The sequence below is a fragment of the Gopherus flavomarginatus genome, chromosome 3 (genome assembly GCF_025201925.1).
Source record: "Gopherus flavomarginatus isolate rGopFla2 chromosome 3, rGopFla2.mat.asm, whole genome shotgun sequence".
Taxonomy (NCBI): Eukaryota; Metazoa; Chordata; order Testudines; family Testudinidae; genus Gopherus; species Gopherus flavomarginatus.
Window position 1 is genome coordinate 45,362,225 of NC_066619.1, and position 19,734 is coordinate 45,381,958.

At 42.7% G+C, this 19,734-nt stretch overlaps 1 protein-coding gene across 2 annotated transcripts in view; it reads left to right on the top strand.

The window, feature by feature from the left end:
* HOMER1 (homer scaffold protein 1) overlaps window positions 1–19,734 on the top strand; it is a 152,421-nt gene that overhangs the window by 31,694 nt on the left and 100,993 nt on the right. For both annotated transcript variants that reach the window (XM_050947069.1, XM_050947068.1), the window contains exon 2: window positions 11,114–11,270. Coding sequence is in view for 1 of the 2 variants with exons in the window: in XM_050947068.1 (XP_050803025.1) it covers window positions 11,114–11,270 (157 nt within the window). In the remaining variant the exon portion in view is untranslated. The remainder of the gene's footprint in view (window positions 1–11,113; window positions 11,271–19,734) is intronic.

Genomic DNA, 19,734 nt, shown 5'->3' on the forward strand with positions numbered 1-19,734 from the left:
CAGGACTATATTGGATTCAAAGTTCTGACACTTTACTTGGTGTATGTAGTGTGAAAAGCAAAATCTGTTAGCTTTTTCTGTAATTTAATAGACCGGATATATTAGCCTCCAGTAAGCTTTCAGATAGTGTAATGAATCTTAATACTTATGATTAATATCTGTTATCTTCAAATACCTCCTTTTTCCTGTACAGAGAATGTCTCTGTATATTGTAGTTGCTTCCATAAAGGTTGTAAAATAACAAGACCCTAACCCTATGTAATATTGTTTTTAATAGCAATTATACTCAGCAATATCAGATGATAGGTACTAGTGCAGCGTTATCTAGAAATAGAGTAAGAAGTGCTTTCCAAAAATTCAGTGAATTGTTTTTAGAGCTGGTTGTCTATGCTTGGATTCTCACTGACCTAGTGGCTCGAAAGAAAGTGATTAGTGTTTGTGCTAGCTTTTTCAAAATGTTGTTGTCTTTTTATATATCCATAGATAGCTGCTTTAAGTTTTGTGTATATGTATGTGTGCTGTCAGTGGCATAAGTTCTGCCAAAATGCAAGTAGTAATATTTGAAGTTGAAATACAGCCTTCCCTAATAGTAAACAATTGTTGCTATAGGATGGCTGTTCACTTGTTTATCGGAAATAAATTTTCACGGTCTCAGTTCAATTTCTAGTGGACACTTGTACGTGTCCCACAATGTAATACCACAACTCCATCCATCTATTTGCATCCTCGTTGGCAATTGCAGAAGAGGCCAAGGATTGAAGGGGCATGGAGAGTGAATAGCCTCTTACTGCTAGACCCCTCCAAGTCATGATTAAGTTTCATTGATGGAGCATTGCCCCTGAGTCTGCCCTTTCTACATCTGTTTTGTGAGTATAAGACAGGTCTGCAACCTTTCAGAAGTGGTGTGCCGAGTCTTCATTTATTCACTCTGATTTAAGGTTTCGCATGCCAGTAATACATTTTAACGTTTAGAAGGTCTCTTTCTATAAGTCTGTAATATATATAACTAAACTATTGTTGTATGTAAGTAAATAAGGTTTTTAAAATGCTTAAGAAGCTTCATTTAAAATGAAATTAAAATGCAGAGCCCCCTGGAGCGGTGGCCAAGAACTGGGCAGTGTGAGTGCCACTGAAAATCAGCTTGCATGCCGCCTTTGGCACATGTGCCATAGGTTGCCTACCCTTTGGTATAGGAGGACCTCAGTCCCCAGAGTTGTGCATTTGACACCTTTTGAGCATTGAATTCTCACAAAATTTGTCACTTGAAAAAGAACATATTCTCTATTATTTGTAGTATCAAAAAGTTCAGGGGATTTTGAGCTATTCTAAACTCAAAGAAAACAAACCTAGGATTAGAAACATCCTAATTTCAAAATGAAATTCATCTACTTAATTTAACCAAAGTTGTTTCTGGTGTCCACAGTTCTGCGGGATACTGGTTTATACATATGGCTAGCATTCCAAGAATTCGTGCATTTTACAATGAATTGCATCCCCATATGTATGTTTTTCCACACTTTTGGGCTAGCAACAACCTCCAGCTAGTTCATAAAGTTCCTGACATAATTACTTCACTGGGCAGCAAATAATTTAACTTTGTTTTATCTAGTTATATGCTTCAAAATTCAGGTAGCAACTGAGCTGGCATCACATAAACCTGAAGGTTTCTAAAATTATGCCAGATTTAATAGGTATAGATCACTTTTGCATGACAACAACAGCAACTTCTTCAACTAATTAAGAAACACGTGGTGTAAATTTTTTGAAGTGCCTAGGTGATTTAGGAGCCTGGAAGTCATTGGGTTTGTCTTCACTACAGTGTTAGCTTGAGGTATAACTTGAGTTTTGCCCCTTGCCCACCTCATCCAGACACAAATCTCTATTTTAAATGGTGTTTCAAGCACCAGCTAGGGGGTATGGATTGACGCTCCTGAGCTACTGAAGCTCAAGCTAGTAACATAGTGGGGATGCAGCAGCTTAGGTTAAAACTCATCAGCTGCTAACCCAGTTTCTCTGCCGATCAGATCACTGCGTGGGTACTTTCAGTTGAATGCATGCTAACTCAGGTGTACTAACTCAAGCTATCTGTTCCGTTCAAGACAAACCCTTAGGCTCCAAATGGTATTACTACTCAGCAAATATAGACTAATACCTGATCCATTTCTGATGTTGCACACTTTTAAGGCATAATAAGATTTGAGAGGTCTAAGAAATTACAGGATATATATGGCTTTCAACAATACCGTTGTGTACTATGACATTATCCAATCATGTATAGTAGGCAGGATTGGACCCATTCATTGGTTGGAAAATGCCAAAGGAAAGCCTGTGTGTTACAAAGAGTGTTGCTGTTTCAGTAGATGGCACTCTTCCCTCATATTCAGCTCAAATGAGGTCTTGACTAAAATCTCCATGCTAGTCTTTGTAAGAATAGGGTTTTCTCTCTGATGTCTTAGCCAAATTCCAGCTTAATTAATAACATTGTTCTTTCTAGTTATGCCACAGACATTTAATTACATTGATAGTTACAATTTCAGCACTCATGGATCAGTGGCAAATGACAGAGGTAAAACCTGGATTGTAGTAAATTGTTTCTTGGTGTCCCAAATTTGGCTTGTCAAAACTAACTTAACATAGTGTGAGTATGAGAATTGTCACAGTGATAGAAAATTGGCTGAAAGCCTATAAACAGTAAAAGTGGTAATTTATCAACTTGGGAGGAGGTCAGTCTAGTGGGGTGTTAAGCCTGGCCTTTAACACCTTTAATATTCTGGAGATGGAGACAAATTGCATATTAATAAAATTTGTAGATGGTCTTAATTCTCTTTGAGGTAGGAAAGCTAAGAGTCTGTGAGTGAGTTGGGGAGACTATTTCCCCATTGTTTTCCTATAGCAATAGACCTATTTCTAACTTTTTTGGGGGGACTATGTGTGACAGACTCATGCACACTGTTAGAGATAATAAACAGAAAAGGGATTATAGTTTTCCAACCTGTAAATTTGGGCTTTTTGTCTAGAAGTATTTACCAGTTTCGGTATAGACCAGGTTTTATGTGCTTATATTAACTAGTCTATATTTTCTGGGGCAGAATTTTTGACAAGGCTCGAAATGGAACTATAGCTGAGAGGGAGCCTTCATGCAAACGTTCTCAGCTACTTTGAAATTAAGAATAGATGGGACCAACCCATCTATAATTGAAGCCTGGAAACAACCAGTAGATATTCTTCCAGTATATGTAGGGTGACCAGATGTCCTGTTTTGGGGGACTCTTTCTTATATATGTGTCTATTGCCCCCCACCCCCGTCCCATTTTTTTCCACAGTTGCTTTCTGGTCACCCTATATATATATATATATATATATATATAAACATCATGTTAAAAATCCTGGTCTATTAATGTGTAGGCACTGCAATAAGTAAAGGGCTTGTTTACACTACAGATGCTACAGTGGCACAGCTATGGCCCTACAGCTGGTGCTGCTGTAGTGTCTTAGGGCACATCTACACTACAATCTTAAGTCAACCTATATTAGGTTAACTTACACCAACCGCAGTAATTACTGCAGTGGGTATTATCCACACTACCCACCTTCTGTTGGCGGTGAGTGTCCTCACCAGAAGCGCTTCCACCAACTGAAGAGAGGCAGTGTTGAGGGAAGGCTGAGAACCAGGGCTCCCAGCTCCCCACTGGGAGCCCAGCTTCCGCCCGGAGCTTCTCACCTCCCCATTCCTAGCCAAGAGTCAGGGTAAGGGACAGCCACCTGGGACTTCTCACCTCCAGCAGGGAGATCTGCTCCTGGAGTCCAATCAGTTGCTGTGCTCCCAGCAGGGAGCCAGGGTCCTTGGGACAGCAGAGCTCCTTGTGGGGAGCCCAGGCAGCAGCCCAAGCCAAGAGCCTGGGTGGCAGCCTGGCTTGGAGTGGAGACCTGGCTGCAGGGTGACTGGAGAGCCAATAGCTGATGTAACAGACACTGCATCATCCTAACTACACAAATGTAAACTCTACACCTCTCGGGGAGGTGGAGTTATGATGTTGGTGTAGTAGGGCACAGAGGTAGTGTAGACCAGTGGTTCTCAAACTGGGTCAGGACCCCAAAGTGGGCTGCAGCCCCATTTTATTGGGGTCACCAAGGCTGCTGTTAAACTTGCTGGGGCCCGGGGCTGAAGCCAGAGTCCAAGCCCTACTGCCTTGGGCTGAAGCCCTCAAGCTTCGGTGCCCTCCAGGGTGGGTGTCTCAGGCATCGGTCTCCATTCCGGGGGTCTTATAGTAATTTTTTGTTGTCAGAAGGGGGTCGCGGTGCAATGAAGTTTGAGAAACCCTGGTGTAGACACATAGGTAGACATAAGCTGCCTTATGTTGACCTAACTGTAGTGGTAGAACAAGCTGTAGTGTAGACACTTACTACAGTGATGGAAGGTTTTTTCTTTCGCTGTAGTAAATCCACCTCTTCATGAGATGGTAGCTAGGAAGACAGAAGAATACGTCTGTTGACCCAGGCCTGGTCTACACTACGCGTTTAAACTGATTTTAGCAACGTTAAACCAATTTAACGCTGTACCCGTCCACACTACGAGGCCCTTTATATCGATATAAAGGGATCTTTAAATCGGTTTCTGTACTCCTCCCCAACGAGAGGAGTAGCGCTAAAATCGGTATTACCATATCGGATTAGGGTTTATTGTGGCCGCAAATTGACGGTATTGGCCTCTGGGCGGTATCCCACAGTGCACGACTGTGACCGCTCTGGACAGCAATCTGAACTCGGATGCAGTGGCCAGGTAAACAGGAAAAGCCCCACGAAATTTTGATTTTCATTTCCTGTTTGTCCAGCGTGGAGCTCTGATCAGCACGGGTGGCGATGCAGTCCCAAATCCAAAAAGAGCTCCAGCATGGACCGTACAGGAGATACTGGATCTGATCGCTGTATGGGGAAACAAATCTGTTCTATCAGAGCTCCTACAGAAGTCGAAATGCCAAAGTGTTTGAAAAAAAAAATCTCCAGGCTACACAGTGCTGCGTGACAAGCGTTATGGGAAGCCAGAGATTCAAATGGACGCTCATGGAGGGGGGTACTGAGGACTCCAGCTATCCCACAGTCCCCAGCAGTCTCCGAAAAGTATTAGCATCCTTGGCTGAGCTCCCAGTGCCTGTAGGTTCAAACACATTGTCCGGCGTGGTTCAGGGAATAGATCGTCAATTTACCGCCCCCCCCCCCACGTGAAAGAAAAGAGAAAGAAATTGTTTCTTGACTTCTTTCAGTGTCACCCTGTGTCTACTGAATGCTGCTGGTTGACGCGATGCTGCAGCAGTGAAGAGCAGTATCTGCTCCTCTCCCCTCCCTGGTGGGAGACGGTACAATATGACTGATATCCATTGTCACCATCAGCCCGTGAGTGCTCCTGGCTTGCCTCAGGTGAGGTCGGCCGGGGGCGCCCGGGTAAAAATAGGAATGATTCCTGGTCATTCCCAGTAGATGGGACAGAACGGCTGGTAACCGTCCTCATCATAGCAACTGGGGGCTTAGCTCCATCAGCCCCCTCCCTTTCCTGTGTAAAGAAAAGTTTCTGTACTGCCTGGACTATCATAGCAGCGGGATGCTGGGCTCCTCTCCTCCGCACCGCTTAATGTCCTGCCTGGACTGTCATAGCACCTGGAGGCTGCCTCCTTCTCATTTTATCTCACTAACAAGTCACTGTTTCTTATTCCTGCATTCTTTATAACTTCATGACGCAAATGGGGGGGTCACTGCCACGGTAGCCCAGGAAGGTTGGGGGAGAAGGGAAGCAACGGGTGGGCTTGTTGCAGGGGCACCCCCCCATGAATGGCATGTAGCTCATGATTTTTGCGGGATCTGACACGGAGCAGCTGTGCTCTCTGATACACTAGTTCTCTAGTACACTTGCCCCATATTCTAGGCAGGACTGACTCTAGTTTTAGAAACCATAAAGGAGGGATTGACTCGGGGAGTCATTCCCAGTTTTGCTTTTGCGCCCTTGGCCGATCTCAGCCAGGGGCACCCACGATAGCAGCGGACAGTACAGAAAGACAGATAACCGTCATCTCATTGCCAAATTACACTGGCAGCAGACGGCACAGAACGACTGGTAACTGTCTCTGCTATCATGCAAAAGCAAATGAATGCTGCTGTGTAGCACTGGAGTATCGCCTCTGTCCGCGGCATCCAGTACACATACGGTGACTGTTTTTTTTAAAAAAAAAAAAAAAAAAAAAAAGGCTGAACGGGCTCCATGGTTGCCATGCTATGGCGTCTGCCAGGGCAATCCAAGGAAAAAGAGTGTGAAATGATTATCTGCTGTTGCTTTCCCGGAGGAAGGAATGAGTGACGACATTTACCCAAACCACCCGCGACAATGATTTTTGCCCCATCAGCCAATGGGCTCTCAACCCAGAATTTTAAGGGGCGGGGGAGACTGCGGGAACTATGGGATAGCTATGGAATAGCTACCCACAGTGCCACGCTCCGGAAATCGACGCTAGTTCGGACCATGGATGCACACCGCCGAATTAATGTGGTTAGTGTGGCCGCGTGCACTCGACTTTATACAATCTGTTTTATAAACCGGTTTATGTAAAATCGGAATAATCCCATAGCGTAGACGTACCCCCAGAAGTGTCTGCTCTGGAGCTTAGGCTCACTTAACACCTTGAGTAATGTAGCTAGTTTAGGTGTAGACCAGGCCTAAGTTTGTGAGTCTGTAGAAACCATTGGAATATCTGAGCACTATAAAGTGAATTAAGGATAGCAGATTAGCCTAGATGTGTCTGCCACATGCAGATGAATTTAAATTTAATTTAAATTCGGATACTGTCTCACTTCTTTAGAATTCCACTTTCCATTGCTCATTGTCAAGATTTTTCTGGAAAAGAATTAATGTTCTTAATAATTATTAGCTAGCTCTTGCCTTACTCCTGGTTTTTGCATTTTAATGAGTACAGAAAGCATCTTCATAATAGTGGAGTAGTAGTAAGAGGCAGTAGCAAGCAGAAAATAGGAAAATGTTCTTATAGACCTTTTCTTTATAGAAAAAGGTCTTCCATTCTTCCCTCAAAGCAATCCATGCAAACAAGCATGTAGCTTTTTAACTTTTTGTTTCAAAATTTTAGAGGTTTCAGAACTCATTGAGTTAAAATTGAAACCCGTGCCGATCTATATTTAACAATGGCGGTTACTCACTTCTGCTGTCATATGTAACAATGCAATGACTTGGGGGGTGGGGAGTTATTTAGCTGTGAACTTATAGAAAATACTTCATCTCTATTGCACATAAGTTGCTTTTCAGCTATATGACTACAAAAATGCTCTCTAAGAGGTTCTGATTAATGATAGTACAACAGTTTGATATACATAAATGCCAAAACTAACCTTGTTCAGGTTTCATGTAGTTTGTATGTGTGGGCCTACACCTAGGTAGAAGATAGGATGTTTTTCAGTCTTTCTAAAATGTTAACCATCGATGGATCCAGTAAACCATCAGTGAATTCTGTGAGCGTACATAGAATGTCACTGATGTGCAGAAAAGCCTCGAAATCAGTTGCTTAACACACTGAATACTGGTGCCAAAACTGCATTTGTGTGTTTTGGTAGCTAAAACACACATTCTTCATCACCTCATAGGTAGAATGTTACTCATTACTATTTTAACCATAATTATTTCCAAGTTAGAAAGAAAGATAGGGCAGCATGGCCTACACTGTTACTGGAAGAAAGCTCTCAGCAGAGATATTTAACCAGCTTAAGCCACAGCTCTTGTATACAGTTTTTAGAGGCAAGTACTAAAACTTGTTAGCCACTGATTGTATCTGAATGTCTTAGGGCTTGGCTACACTTTCCAGTTACAGCGCAATGAAGGAGCCCCAGGCACACTAGCTCACTCCCCGTCCACACTGCCAAGGCATGTAGAGCCCTCTGACTCCGTGGCTACACTGCTGCTGGTACTCCACCTCGGCGAGTGGAATAACGTTTGCTGTGCCCCCGCTGGAGCACCCCAGCGTCAGTGTGAACGAGGTGTTGTTACTGCACTGCGATCAGCCTTCAGAAAGGTCCCATAATCCCCTTAAGTCAAGTGGCCACTCTTCTCATTGTTTTGAACTCGCTGTAGGAATGCTGATATGCCATTTGAAAGCTCCGTTTCTGACAGCTGGCTGCTTCTCTGCTCCAAGACAGATTAATGTGAAATGGTGTGTGTGTGTGTGTGTGTGTGTGTGTGTGTGTGTGAGAGAGAGAGAGAGAGAGAGAGAGAGAGAGAGAGACAGGGTCTGTCTGCTGTCTGAACTTACAAGACAGCGTGCTGACCTGCTCTCAGCCCCCCAAAAATCCACTCTCTCCCCCTTCACATACACATAACACACTCACTGTCACACTTCACCCCACTCCGCACTCCCATTTGAAAAGCATGTTGCAGTCACTTGAATGCTGGGATAGCTGCCCATATTGCACTGCTCCCAATGCTGCTGCAAGTGCCACGAATGTGGCCACACCAGTGCACAAACAGCTGTCAGTGTGGACAGACTGCAGCGCTTTCCCTACTGCGCTCTCTGAACACGGGTTTAACTCACAGCCCTCTACATCTGCAAGTGTAGCCATGCCCTCAGTAAATATAAATGTAAGTAGCTCCTATGTTATGTACTTTATGCTTTAATGCTACTGTAGATGAATACAAAATACTTTATTTTACTGGAACTTTTAAAAGGTTTTAATGTTGAATGACTAATTAAGATTCTATAACGTTTTCCCCTTAAAAATATTTTAATAGTTTCCATTTGTTTTTGGAAGCAAAGATTTATTCTAATGTAATACTGGATTTATTAACACATACCAAAAGTTATACAAAATGGAATGTGCAAGGGGTATATCTAAAAATTAAGCATGCCAGCAGAAAACAGGGGCATGGTTCGAGTTTTTGATCTTTCTGAGAAGGCTAGTTTTTCATTTTAGATGCTGCAAGAGATTCTAATCAGCAGGATATCTGGGCAAAATTGTTTGTCACAACTAGCTTAACCAAATAGGGCTGTACTGTTTACTGCTATGTTTAGCTACTATTTCGTTCTTGCATGGATTAATGTGTTGTATAACTTAAGGGTTTTTTTTAAACTTCCTCTCTTCTGGTGAACAGACAGCTTTACAATGTACAAGATGGAAAGAGCAGTCTTGCTTTAATTTACAGAAAGTATTACAAATGGTGCAAGGAAACTTGATAGGCACTGCTTCATACTTAACAGTAAATACCTACGGTTTACATACCAGGATACTGACTCATGATATATTGGGGGGGAAAAATCCTCCATTTTGATAGAATTTAATAGGAACAGTGCTCCTATGGGGTATTTGGCCTGCTGTTCTTATAGTAGTTATCAGTATACCTAAAGGTTGGATTTATGATGCCGAAGTATTTTTCCTCATCCCAAAATGGATCTTTCCCAAATAGCTGTTTATAAAGATTTGTAAAATTTGTTTTTATAGGTTTTAAATTTTTGGACACTGGAGAGAACTGGATTTGTGCCATTGCAAAATTCTATTATATTCGGTTTAGGTGTAGATGCAGCAAATTTTGTGTCAGGTATTGAATGAGGGCCAGGAGTTTAAACATAATATGCTAGACAAGTGGAGTAAGTGAAATGATTTCAGAAGGAAGGGATGATATGAGGACCAATGATGGGGAAGATGACTTTTAGCTTCTGAGTTCAGCTGCTGTATTTTGGTCAGGGAAAACAGCCTTCCAACCTCATGAATCCTGGGGAAGGGATGACTTAATAGTGTGGATGCCATGGTGTCTGTATGGAGGACTGCTATCCTGTACTGATCTGTCTCATGTTCTCCCCAGACTTCACTTGGAACTGTGCTGCCATTGGCTAATTACATGGTTCTGTTAGAACATTCAAGTAATAAAGGATGAGGGTCTCACAACACATGTTCCTATCACCAGTGAATGTCATCTGTAGCTTAATTAAATCGAGGAGGCCAGTTCAGTTTCAGATGACAGACCATTATTGAATAATCAGAGTATTAAAAAGTTTAAGGAAAAGGAGGATTTGAAGTCCATGCACTCTGCAATGCTCAGTGTACTGAGATGTAATTACACTGGTATTAACGACAGCTAGTCAGGGCCGGTGCAACCATTTAGGCAAACTAGGCGTCTGCCTAGGGCGCCTAGTGGTTGGGGGCGCTTAAAAGTCCCCTCAGGCGAGGAGATGGAGTGGAGGTGAGCTGGGGGGGGGGGCGGGGAGGGCTACCCGCAGTAATGAGGGGGGTGCTCACAGGGGAATAGCTCCCCGCCCCAGCTTACCTCCACTCTGCCTCCTCCGCTGAGCACACAGTCCAGCTCTAAGTCTCCTCCAATCAGCGCCACAAGCCTGGGCGGGGAGGAGAATTAGAGCAGCGCCAGCATGCTCAGTGGAGGAGGCGGAGCCAAGGTGAGCTGGGGTGGGCTACCTAGGCAGGTTTAGCTTCTGCGGGGGGAGGTCTCCCCAGGCAGGGTCAGCTGCCGTGGCGGAGGGGAGAGGGGGGAAGTCTCCCCAGGCAGGGTTAGCTGCTGTGGCAAGGGGGTGAGGGGGGAAGTCTCCCTCCCCGGGAAGGGTTAGCTGCCGTGGCGGGGGGGAGAGGGGTTATCTGTCGCGTTGGGGGGGGTAGCTGCTGCGGGGGGGGAGAGGGGTTAGCTGTCGTGGTGGGGGTAGCTGCTGCGGGGGGGGAGCTGAGTTAGCTGCCGTGGGGGAGTGGGGTTAGCTGTGTGGGGGGTGCAAGGTGGAAGTTTCACGCGGCCCTGCTGCTAGTGTTTAAAGGGATAGACAGATGGAGGGTGGGAGCTGAGGTGGTAGTGGATCAGTGGTGAATCTATATTTAGATATCTATTGTGATCCTTTTTTATCTGACTCTACGGCTGACCACTGGTTTTGTTTTAAAAATCTTGCTCTTCTCTGTGTGTGAATGCACTTAAAACTGCTGTATCCCACTTCACATAACAATTTTTGTGGAGGAAAATTATTCATGCAAAGCAAAATGTGTACATCCCGATGGTCAGAATTGTCGGGTCACTAAGGCAAAAAACCATGCTATGTCCAAACCAGATTCATCACTTTTACTTTCTGTCCTTCAGGGAACAACCCATCTTCAGCACCCGAGCTCATGTCTTCCAGATTGACCCAAACACTAAGAAGAACTGGGTTCCCACCAGCAAGCATGCTGTTACTGTGTCCTACTTCTATGACAGCACAAGAAATGTGTATAGGATAATCAGCTTGGATGGCTCAAAGGTAAGTCTATTTATTTTAAGATTATTTACTTTGATTTGCTTGATCAACTTTTTAACTATGTTTCAGTCTGGCATATTTCACACATTCTTAGAAATGTGTCCTATGTCACAATCTCTCCCAACAGGAAATTTATTGTTGGTGTTTTAAAATGGGAACACTTTTATTGACAATGTTTAATTGTTCATGAGAAAATGCTGTTGTCAATACATTAATATATAAACCTATTACCAAAGTTCAGGAATTGGCTTTTAGTCGCTGGGCTATCTCAAAAAGTTCATTTATTGTAAAAGATACTGGAAGTTATGTGTAGGTGATGATCATACCTGTTTTCAGCTTTGTTTTCTATGGAGTATTAATATAACTAGTTCCTTGGCATTATGAAGGACATCTGTTCAGTGATCATAATCTCTCAGTAAATCCTTGTTTGGCATATAATCCTCCGTTTTCTGTGTGGGAAAAAATGACGACTTTTCTCCTATAATGCTTTCAAAAGTAACCTCTTATCAAAACCCAATACATATTTTGATTAGGCATTGTAAATTATCTAGTACCTGGATTTAGAGGACTAAAAATCAGGAATCTTGTTCTATTGTGTGATGTGAACAAGACCCTTGTCTGTCCCTCATATTAGCCGTCTGTAAAATACATATTAAAATACTGACATGGAGTTGTGAGCTATTAAATATTTGTAAAGTGTTTTGAAATCTATGGGCTTAAGGGTATTATGTAAGTATAAAGTATAATTCAAAAATTTAAAAGCTGGAATTTTTCCCGAAAGTCTTAATTTACAAAAAGGTTGCAACTTTTGTGGGCTTCACTGAATTGAAAAACAGGGATAGAGCAAAAACAACTCAAGAATTCTGGGGCACAGATGACGTGTATTTTAACCAAAGTTTTAAGGCCTATACTAGTGCTAATTGCATGATGCAGTAGAGTTTGTTTTAATTCGTTAATTCATGTTCTGTATTACTTGAGGTTTACTGTGTTTTGTAAAAATTTCGTAGGGTTGGGTAGAGTGATCCAATGGATAGAGCACAATAGTTGGAGTCAAACTCTGTTTGGATAAGCTTTCATGCCCACATGAGCTCCCATTGAAGTCAACAGGGTGTTGCATAGTCACAGAGATCAGAGGCCAACCCTAGTAAAATAAATTTGCATACAGATATTTTGAATAAAAATAAGTGTAAGTTCTGACCAAAATTGACATGGTTTCATATCAGATATGTAAGGTGAACAAAAGCTTATGAGTGTAAGTACTCTAAAAATTACAATAGCTGCAGATGTAGCTTACAGGTGTTTTTATATTTACACTGACAAAATAATAAATGAAGTATGAATAGTAATATGACAATATTTGCTTCAAAGCTCTGTTTACATTGTATTAATATCAGTTTTCTTAAATACCCAAATCAACATAATGCTCACATCTGTATTGATTACTTTTTCTGCCTTGAATTTTATTTGGATCTGATTTGCATAATTAAAAAAGCCACAAGCTTGGGAGGTAAGAGGAGACACTAAAGTAGTGCAAAACTCTTACAAATTAAGTAGCATGATTTGCGCAAAGTGCAGTTTCTAGAGGTTTTTTTAAATAAAACCTAAAATGTGAACCTCTGCATTTCTTAAATAACATTCTTGATGTTTTTTTAAATAAAATGAAAACCTTTTATTTTTATAGAAACCTGTAGGGTTTTTAAATGGATGTTTTATATGATGCCACTTTAGGCAAGTTTAGAAGGGGGTATCAAAAGAATTCTAGCAGACTTCTCTAGTATTTATTTTAATTGCAGCTACTCTACTTAGCTGTTCTTCACATAGAAGGGAGAATGATATATGGCTTTCTTCCTGACTCTGCTGCAGACTTATTGTGTGATCTTAAGTCATTTGGTATCTCTCTCCATTTCGCTAACTGTAAAATAGGGATAATGCTTCTTTACCTCACAAAAGTGTTGAGCTATAATTCGGCAATGTTTGTAAAGTATTTGAAGATCTCAGATGGGATGTGCTATGTAAGAGCAAAGGTAGTAATTAAATAATCTGCTTATACCTAGATTTGTTCAATCTGTTTGCAGCACTAATCCTTATTCATATGTTCACCATTTTTTCCTTGATGTATAGAGGCTTCATTGTGTAAAAGCATCAACAATCCCAAAATAGTTGTTGAGTTGTGTTGTCCAACTGCTAGCATTTGAAGAGTGTAATACCTATATTTATCTATTGGATCTTTTCTTTTGTGTATTTATGTATGAGGGCAGCTCACATTAATAATTATCATTTCCTCTCCAAGCTTTCCATCAGTAATACAGTACTCACTGAGATCTTTGCAGAAAATACATGGGCTGCTATTGCTATTTATTTTTTAATTTTAATTTTTTACTTGTTGCCCAGAAACCCCAGTCAGGATCGAGGTCCTGTTGAGCTGAGTACTGCTGCAAACACTGAAATACACACATTCTACCTGTGTAAATAAGGCACTAGTGGAAGACTGAATTTCTAGTTTGAATCTTAAATTCAGGATATTACGCAGATGTATCTCTAGGAATTAAGCTGTATTTAGTCTTGACCCCTGCCCATTAAGTGTGTGCATGTGCGTGAGTGGTGTGTAATATACATATATTGCTAAGCACACAATTCCGATATCACAAAACTTCAAGTTCAAATTGTATCCAGATACCTCTTCTACTTGGGATGTAGCTGGGTGTCAATAACACATTGTTGTCGTCTGAGCTTGTAGTGCCTTTCTCTATTGGTCACACAAATATTAAATTAGAGGAGGGAAGGTCTATAAAGCTTAGTTCCTGGAGCTGCTTGAGGTAATGCCCTGCATTTAAAACTTCTTTCTTTAAGGAAATAGATCAAAAACTTCCTCTTGCACCTTCATTTTTTGCTTTATCTTTGAAAACTCTCCCTGTATCTTGGCTACTTGAAGATCACAGGAAAAAATTGTTATAAGTCTAATTATTAAATCATTCCTATACAAGTCTTAGAATCTCTTAAGAGGTTTTTATAATAAACTTATTTAGTTTTTACTTCTGCAGCATTCCCTTATTTCCTTCCCCTGTTTGCCTTTAGGTTCTTTCTGTTTCTTCAGAATGTGTGAAAAAGCCTAAGGGAAGGAAGTATCTTGGTTTACCCTAAGTTTACCAGCACAGAGGAGTAAGGAAGTATAAGATGCTCCTTTACTCTCCCATAAGCTATTCACATTGTGAGAGACATGGAGAAAAGCCTCCGTGAAGCTGCTACTCTTCCTCTGTGTGCTAGAAGTGGGCAGAGCCTTGAGTGGTTCTGTGTGCAGACCAAAAGGCATGGCTATCAGTTGGAATAAATCTGAGGGAATATAGAAAGTAGTGTGCGCTTTTGCTGCATGCAAGGCACACTTATAGGCAATCCCTACTAAGACCATGTGTGATCCTGTGAGTGGCCTGTACAATGCCTTCTCTTGGATCACTGATATGAGGTATGGAATAAAAGTGAATTTTTATATTGACTGTCTGAGGATATTCAATCCCAATTTTCACTTGAGCCTCTTCTTAGATTGCCGCTACCATTCATTCCAGATTTCTATTGGGATTTTGGTGCATAAGAATCAGGTTTTTAGTGTACTAAGAATATAAGAATGGCTGTACTGGATCAGACCAAAGGCCCATCTAGCCCAGTATCCTGTCTTCTGACAGTGGCTGGTGCAAGATGGTTCAGAGGGAGTGAACCATCTTGGTTAAAAACCATCAAGAACATATCCTCTGTGAAATTATCTAATTCTTTCTTGAACCTAGTTATATTTTTGGCCTTCACGAAATCCGCTGGCAACAAGTTTCACATGTTTGTGCATGATGTGAAGTACTTTCCTTACATTTGTTTTAAACCTACTGTCTGTTAATTTCATTTGTGACCCCCTGGTTCTTGTGCTATGTGGAAGTGTAAATTATACTTATTCACTTTCACCACACCATTCCTGTTTTTATAGACCTCAGTTATCTCTCTTCTAAACTGAACAGTTTAGAAGAGAGATAACAGCAAGCTAGAGATAACAAGGTTAGTTCAATCAGGGAGGACGAGGGCCCTATTCTAGCAGTTGAGGTGTGAAAACCAAGGGAGGAGAAACTGGTTTTGTAATTGGCAAGCCATTCACAGTCTTTGTTTAATCCTGAGCTGATGGTGTCAAATTTGCAGATGAACTGAAGCTCAGCAGTTTCTCTTTGAAGTCTGCTCCTGAAGTTTTTTTGCTGCAGGATGGCCACCTTAAGGTCTGCTATAGTGTGGCCAGGGAGGTTGAAGTGTTCTCCTACAGGTTTTTGTATATTGCCATTCCTAATATCTGATTTGTGTCCATTTATCCTTTTCCGTAGAGACTGTCCAGTTTGGCCAATGTACATAGCAGAGGGGCATTGTTGGCATATGATGGCGTATATTACATTGGTGGACGTGCAGGTGAATGAACCGGTGATGGTGTGGCTGATCTGGTTAGGTCCTGTGATGGTGTTGCTGGTGTAGATATGTGGGCAGAGTTGGCATCGAGGTTTGTTGCATGGATTGGTTCCTGAGCTAGAGTTACTATGGTGCGGTGTGCAGTTATTGGTGAGAATGTTTCAGGTTGGCAGGTTGTCTGTGGGCAAGGACTGGTCTGGTACCCAAGGCCTGTGAAAGTGTGGTATCATTGTCCAGGATGGGTTGTAGATCCCTGATGATGCGGTGGAGGGGTTTTAGCTGGGGACTGTATGTGATGGCTAGTGGAGTCCTGTTGGTTTCTTTCTTGGGTTTATCTTGCAGTAGGAGGCTTCTGGGTACACGTCTGGCTCTGTTGATCTGTTTCCTTATTTCCTCGTGCGGGTATTGTAGTTTTGAGAATGCTTGGTGGAGATTTTGTAGGTGTTGGTCTCTGTCTGAGGTGTTAGAGCGGATGTGGTTGTACCTCAGTGCTTGGCTGTAGACAATGGGTCGTGTGATGTGCCCAGGATGGAAGCTAGAGGCATGAAGGTAGGCATACCGGTCGGTAGGTTTTCTGTATAGGGTGATGTTAATGTGACCATCACTTATTTGCATCGTGGTGTCTAGGAAGTGGACCTCCCATGTAGACTGGTCCAGGCTGAGGTTGATGATGGGATGGAAGCTGTTGAAATCGTGGTGGAATTTTTCCAGAGTCTCCTTCTCGTGGGTCCGGATGATGATATCGTCAACGTAGCGTAGGTAGAGAAGGGGCGTGAGTGGACGAGAGCTGAGGAAACGTTGTTCCAGGTCGGCCGTAAAAATATTGGCATATTGTGGGGCCATGCGGGTGCCCATAGCAGTGCCACTGATCTAGAGATATATATTGTCATCAAATTTGAAATAGTTGTGTGTGAGGATAAAGGCACAGAGCTCAGCAGCCAGTTGTGCTGTGGCATCATCAGGGATACTGTTCCTGACGGCTTGTATTCCATCTGTGTGTGGGATGCTTGTGTAGAGAGCCTCTACATCCATGGTGGCTAGGATGGTGTTTTGTGGAAGGTCACCAATGCATTGTAGTTTCCTCAGGAAATCAGTGGTGTCACGGAGATAGCTGGGAGTGCTGGTGGCAGAGAGTAGAGAGTCCACATATGCAGACAGTCCTTCAGTAAGAGTGCCGATGCCTGAGATGATGGTGATCCAGGATTTCCGGGTTTGTGGATCTTGGGTAGTAGATAGAATAACCCTGGTCAGAGCTCTAAAGGTATGTTGTTTTGTTCTGGTGTTAGTGTAGGGAGTGTCTTGAGTAGATGGTGCAGTTTCTTAGTGTATTCCTCAGTTGGTTCTGAGGGAAGTGGCCTGTAGAATTTGGTATTGGAGAGTTGTCTGGTGGCCTCCTTTTGGGAGTCAGACCTGTTCATGATGATAACAGCACCTCCTTTATCAGCCTCTTTGATGATAATGTCAGGGTGGTTTCTGAGGCTGTGGATGGCACTATCAGCTCAGGATTAAACAAAGACTGTGAATGGCTTGCCAACTACAAAACCAGTTTCTCCTCCCTTGGTTTTCACACCTCAACTGCTAGAACAGGGCATCATCCTCCCTGATTGAACTAACTTCATTATCTCTAGCTTGCTTGCATATATATACCTTCCCCTTGGAAATTTCCACTACATGCGTCTGACGAAGTAGGTATTCACCCACGAAAGCTCATGCTCCAAAACGTCTGTTAGTCTATAAGGTGCCATAGGATTCTTTGCTGCTTTTACAGATCCAGACTAACACATCTACCCCTCTGATACTATGTAGCATTGTTACTTTAAACTAGTGGACACTGACTTCCCAATTTAATCAGGTTTTGTTCACTCTGAGTCACGTGGAGGATGATAAACTCCAGTGCAAAATGGTGATTAGTTCTTCATTTAGTTTTTGCAAAAGTCTCAGAACAGGTGTTCTATAGTGCTTTGAATATGCAAAGTGCTATGTAAGTGCGACATATCTCTTGTTTATTGATTTTTATATGAAGTAATTCTTAATGAGTACAGGTAAACTCCTAATTAGTTCAAATTTGTTGCACCCGAAATTGATGTTGCCATTATGGTAGTCTTAAGAAAAACTACTGTTCTGAGAAGGAATTGTTTCTGGGGACCTACACAATTTATTTTCTATTATGATGCTGCACTGAAGACCTTTGAGAGTTCAGGAGTGCAAATGACGATATCACACATTAAGCAAGTAGGGGGAGGTACAGTAAGGGGCATTGTCCAGCTTGCTGGGGGAAGGGGAAAGGCACTTTACAGGTGGGAGGTGAGAGAGGGGCTCAGAAGCTGCTACAAAAGAGGGAGTGGACCAGCATGGCAATGCTGACTGATCCCCAGGGATGGAAAGGCTGGGGAAGTGTAAAGCCTGGTGGAAGAAGCTCCTTTTCCCTGGACCAGGTGGAGCAGCACCCACCCACCCTCCATCCCTCCCCTTGAGATGCCAAAAACCCGGTTTGGTAAGGACCTGCTGTGGGCATTGCACTAGCCGCTCCTTTCTAGGACTGCTGGGAAGCAATTTGTCCCTCACTGCCAGATTTGGCTTAGGTGGAGTACAGGTTTTTTCACCTTCCCCACAGCAGGTTTGGGAAAGGCTTTGTTATGATGAGATGGGATGAGAGTTAAGTTATGATGTCACAACTCATTGTGTAAGTTTGGGGCGGATGTCCCGTGCAGATACTCCATAGGGAAGGGATACAGTGATCAGATAAATGTCTTGGTAAAAGACTTTTAGATAGTATTGGTTGAAGAGTGGAACCGGGAGGGAGAGGGTGCTTAGGGCTCCTATGACTGGCATGGCAGGGAACCACCACCCCTTCTTGATAGCCCACCTAAACACTCATTTGGGGGGAGGGGGATGGTAGAGTCCTAGCAGTGGGTCAGCTGGAGGACCTGGATGGAAAAAGAGGGGCTGGCAGAAGCCTCTGGGTAGATATTGTACGATCATGGAGTTACTGGTACTGTACTTTCTCCCCGCCCCCGACGAGGTAGTTCCAGACATCTAATATTTAAGTTGCAGACTGATTAAAACCATATCAAGTATCTCCTGTCCTTCTTTAATATAGAAGGACGAGGTAGGTTGTGTGTTTCAGAGGTCCTAGAAAAGAATTTAGCATCCCATCCCTTCCAAGGAGCAAGTTACTTGATCTAACTTCAGAGAGGCAACATCATAAAGACAGAGGTAAGAGGCAAGGGTGAAATCCTGGCCCTACTAGAGTCAATGGCAAAACTCCCATCAACTTCAGTGGGGCCAGGAGTTCACCACCCCACCCTCCGGGCATGTTGTGTGTTTTTGTTTTGTTTTGTTTTTAGGCCCTTAAAGTCACTAAGTATATCTTTAAGCCAGTAAGAACTTCTCAACAGAAATGTACTAGTTTTAGGAGATGTTATTTTTCTCTTCCATCTCCTGTAAAAAGGAAAGATTGATGTAATTATGGTGGAAGACTGTGGCCACCATAGAGCTCTGAGTTGCGGACCTTGACAAAAAGTTTCTTTGTATGCAGTGTAGTTATAGCCATGGACGTTAGAGAGACAAGGTGGGTGAGGTAACATCTGTTATTGAATCAGCTTCTGTTGGAAAGAGACACAAGCTTTTGAGCCACAAAGAGCCATTTGAGGCGAAATGGCCCATTAACAGGCCTTCATCTTGAATGGCCCCTTGAAATCTGTGTTAACTATTTATGCTAAACAATCTGTTGTATGTTGTATTTATCTGTGACACAAAGTCTGGTCTATACTACAGACCTATATCAGTATAACTGGGTCACTCAAGGGGTTGACAAGTCAACACCCGTGAGCGACATAGTTATACCGACCTGACTCCTGTGTAGACTGCACTATTTTGGCAGGAGAGCTTCCTCCACCAACATAGCTATTGCCTCTTAGGAAGGTGGTTTAACTACACTGACAGGAGAGCTCTTTCGTCACTGTAGAGCATCTCCATCTCCAGGGACGGAGCACCCACAGAATCGGCACCGATGGTTCCATGAAGCCTATTTTTGGAT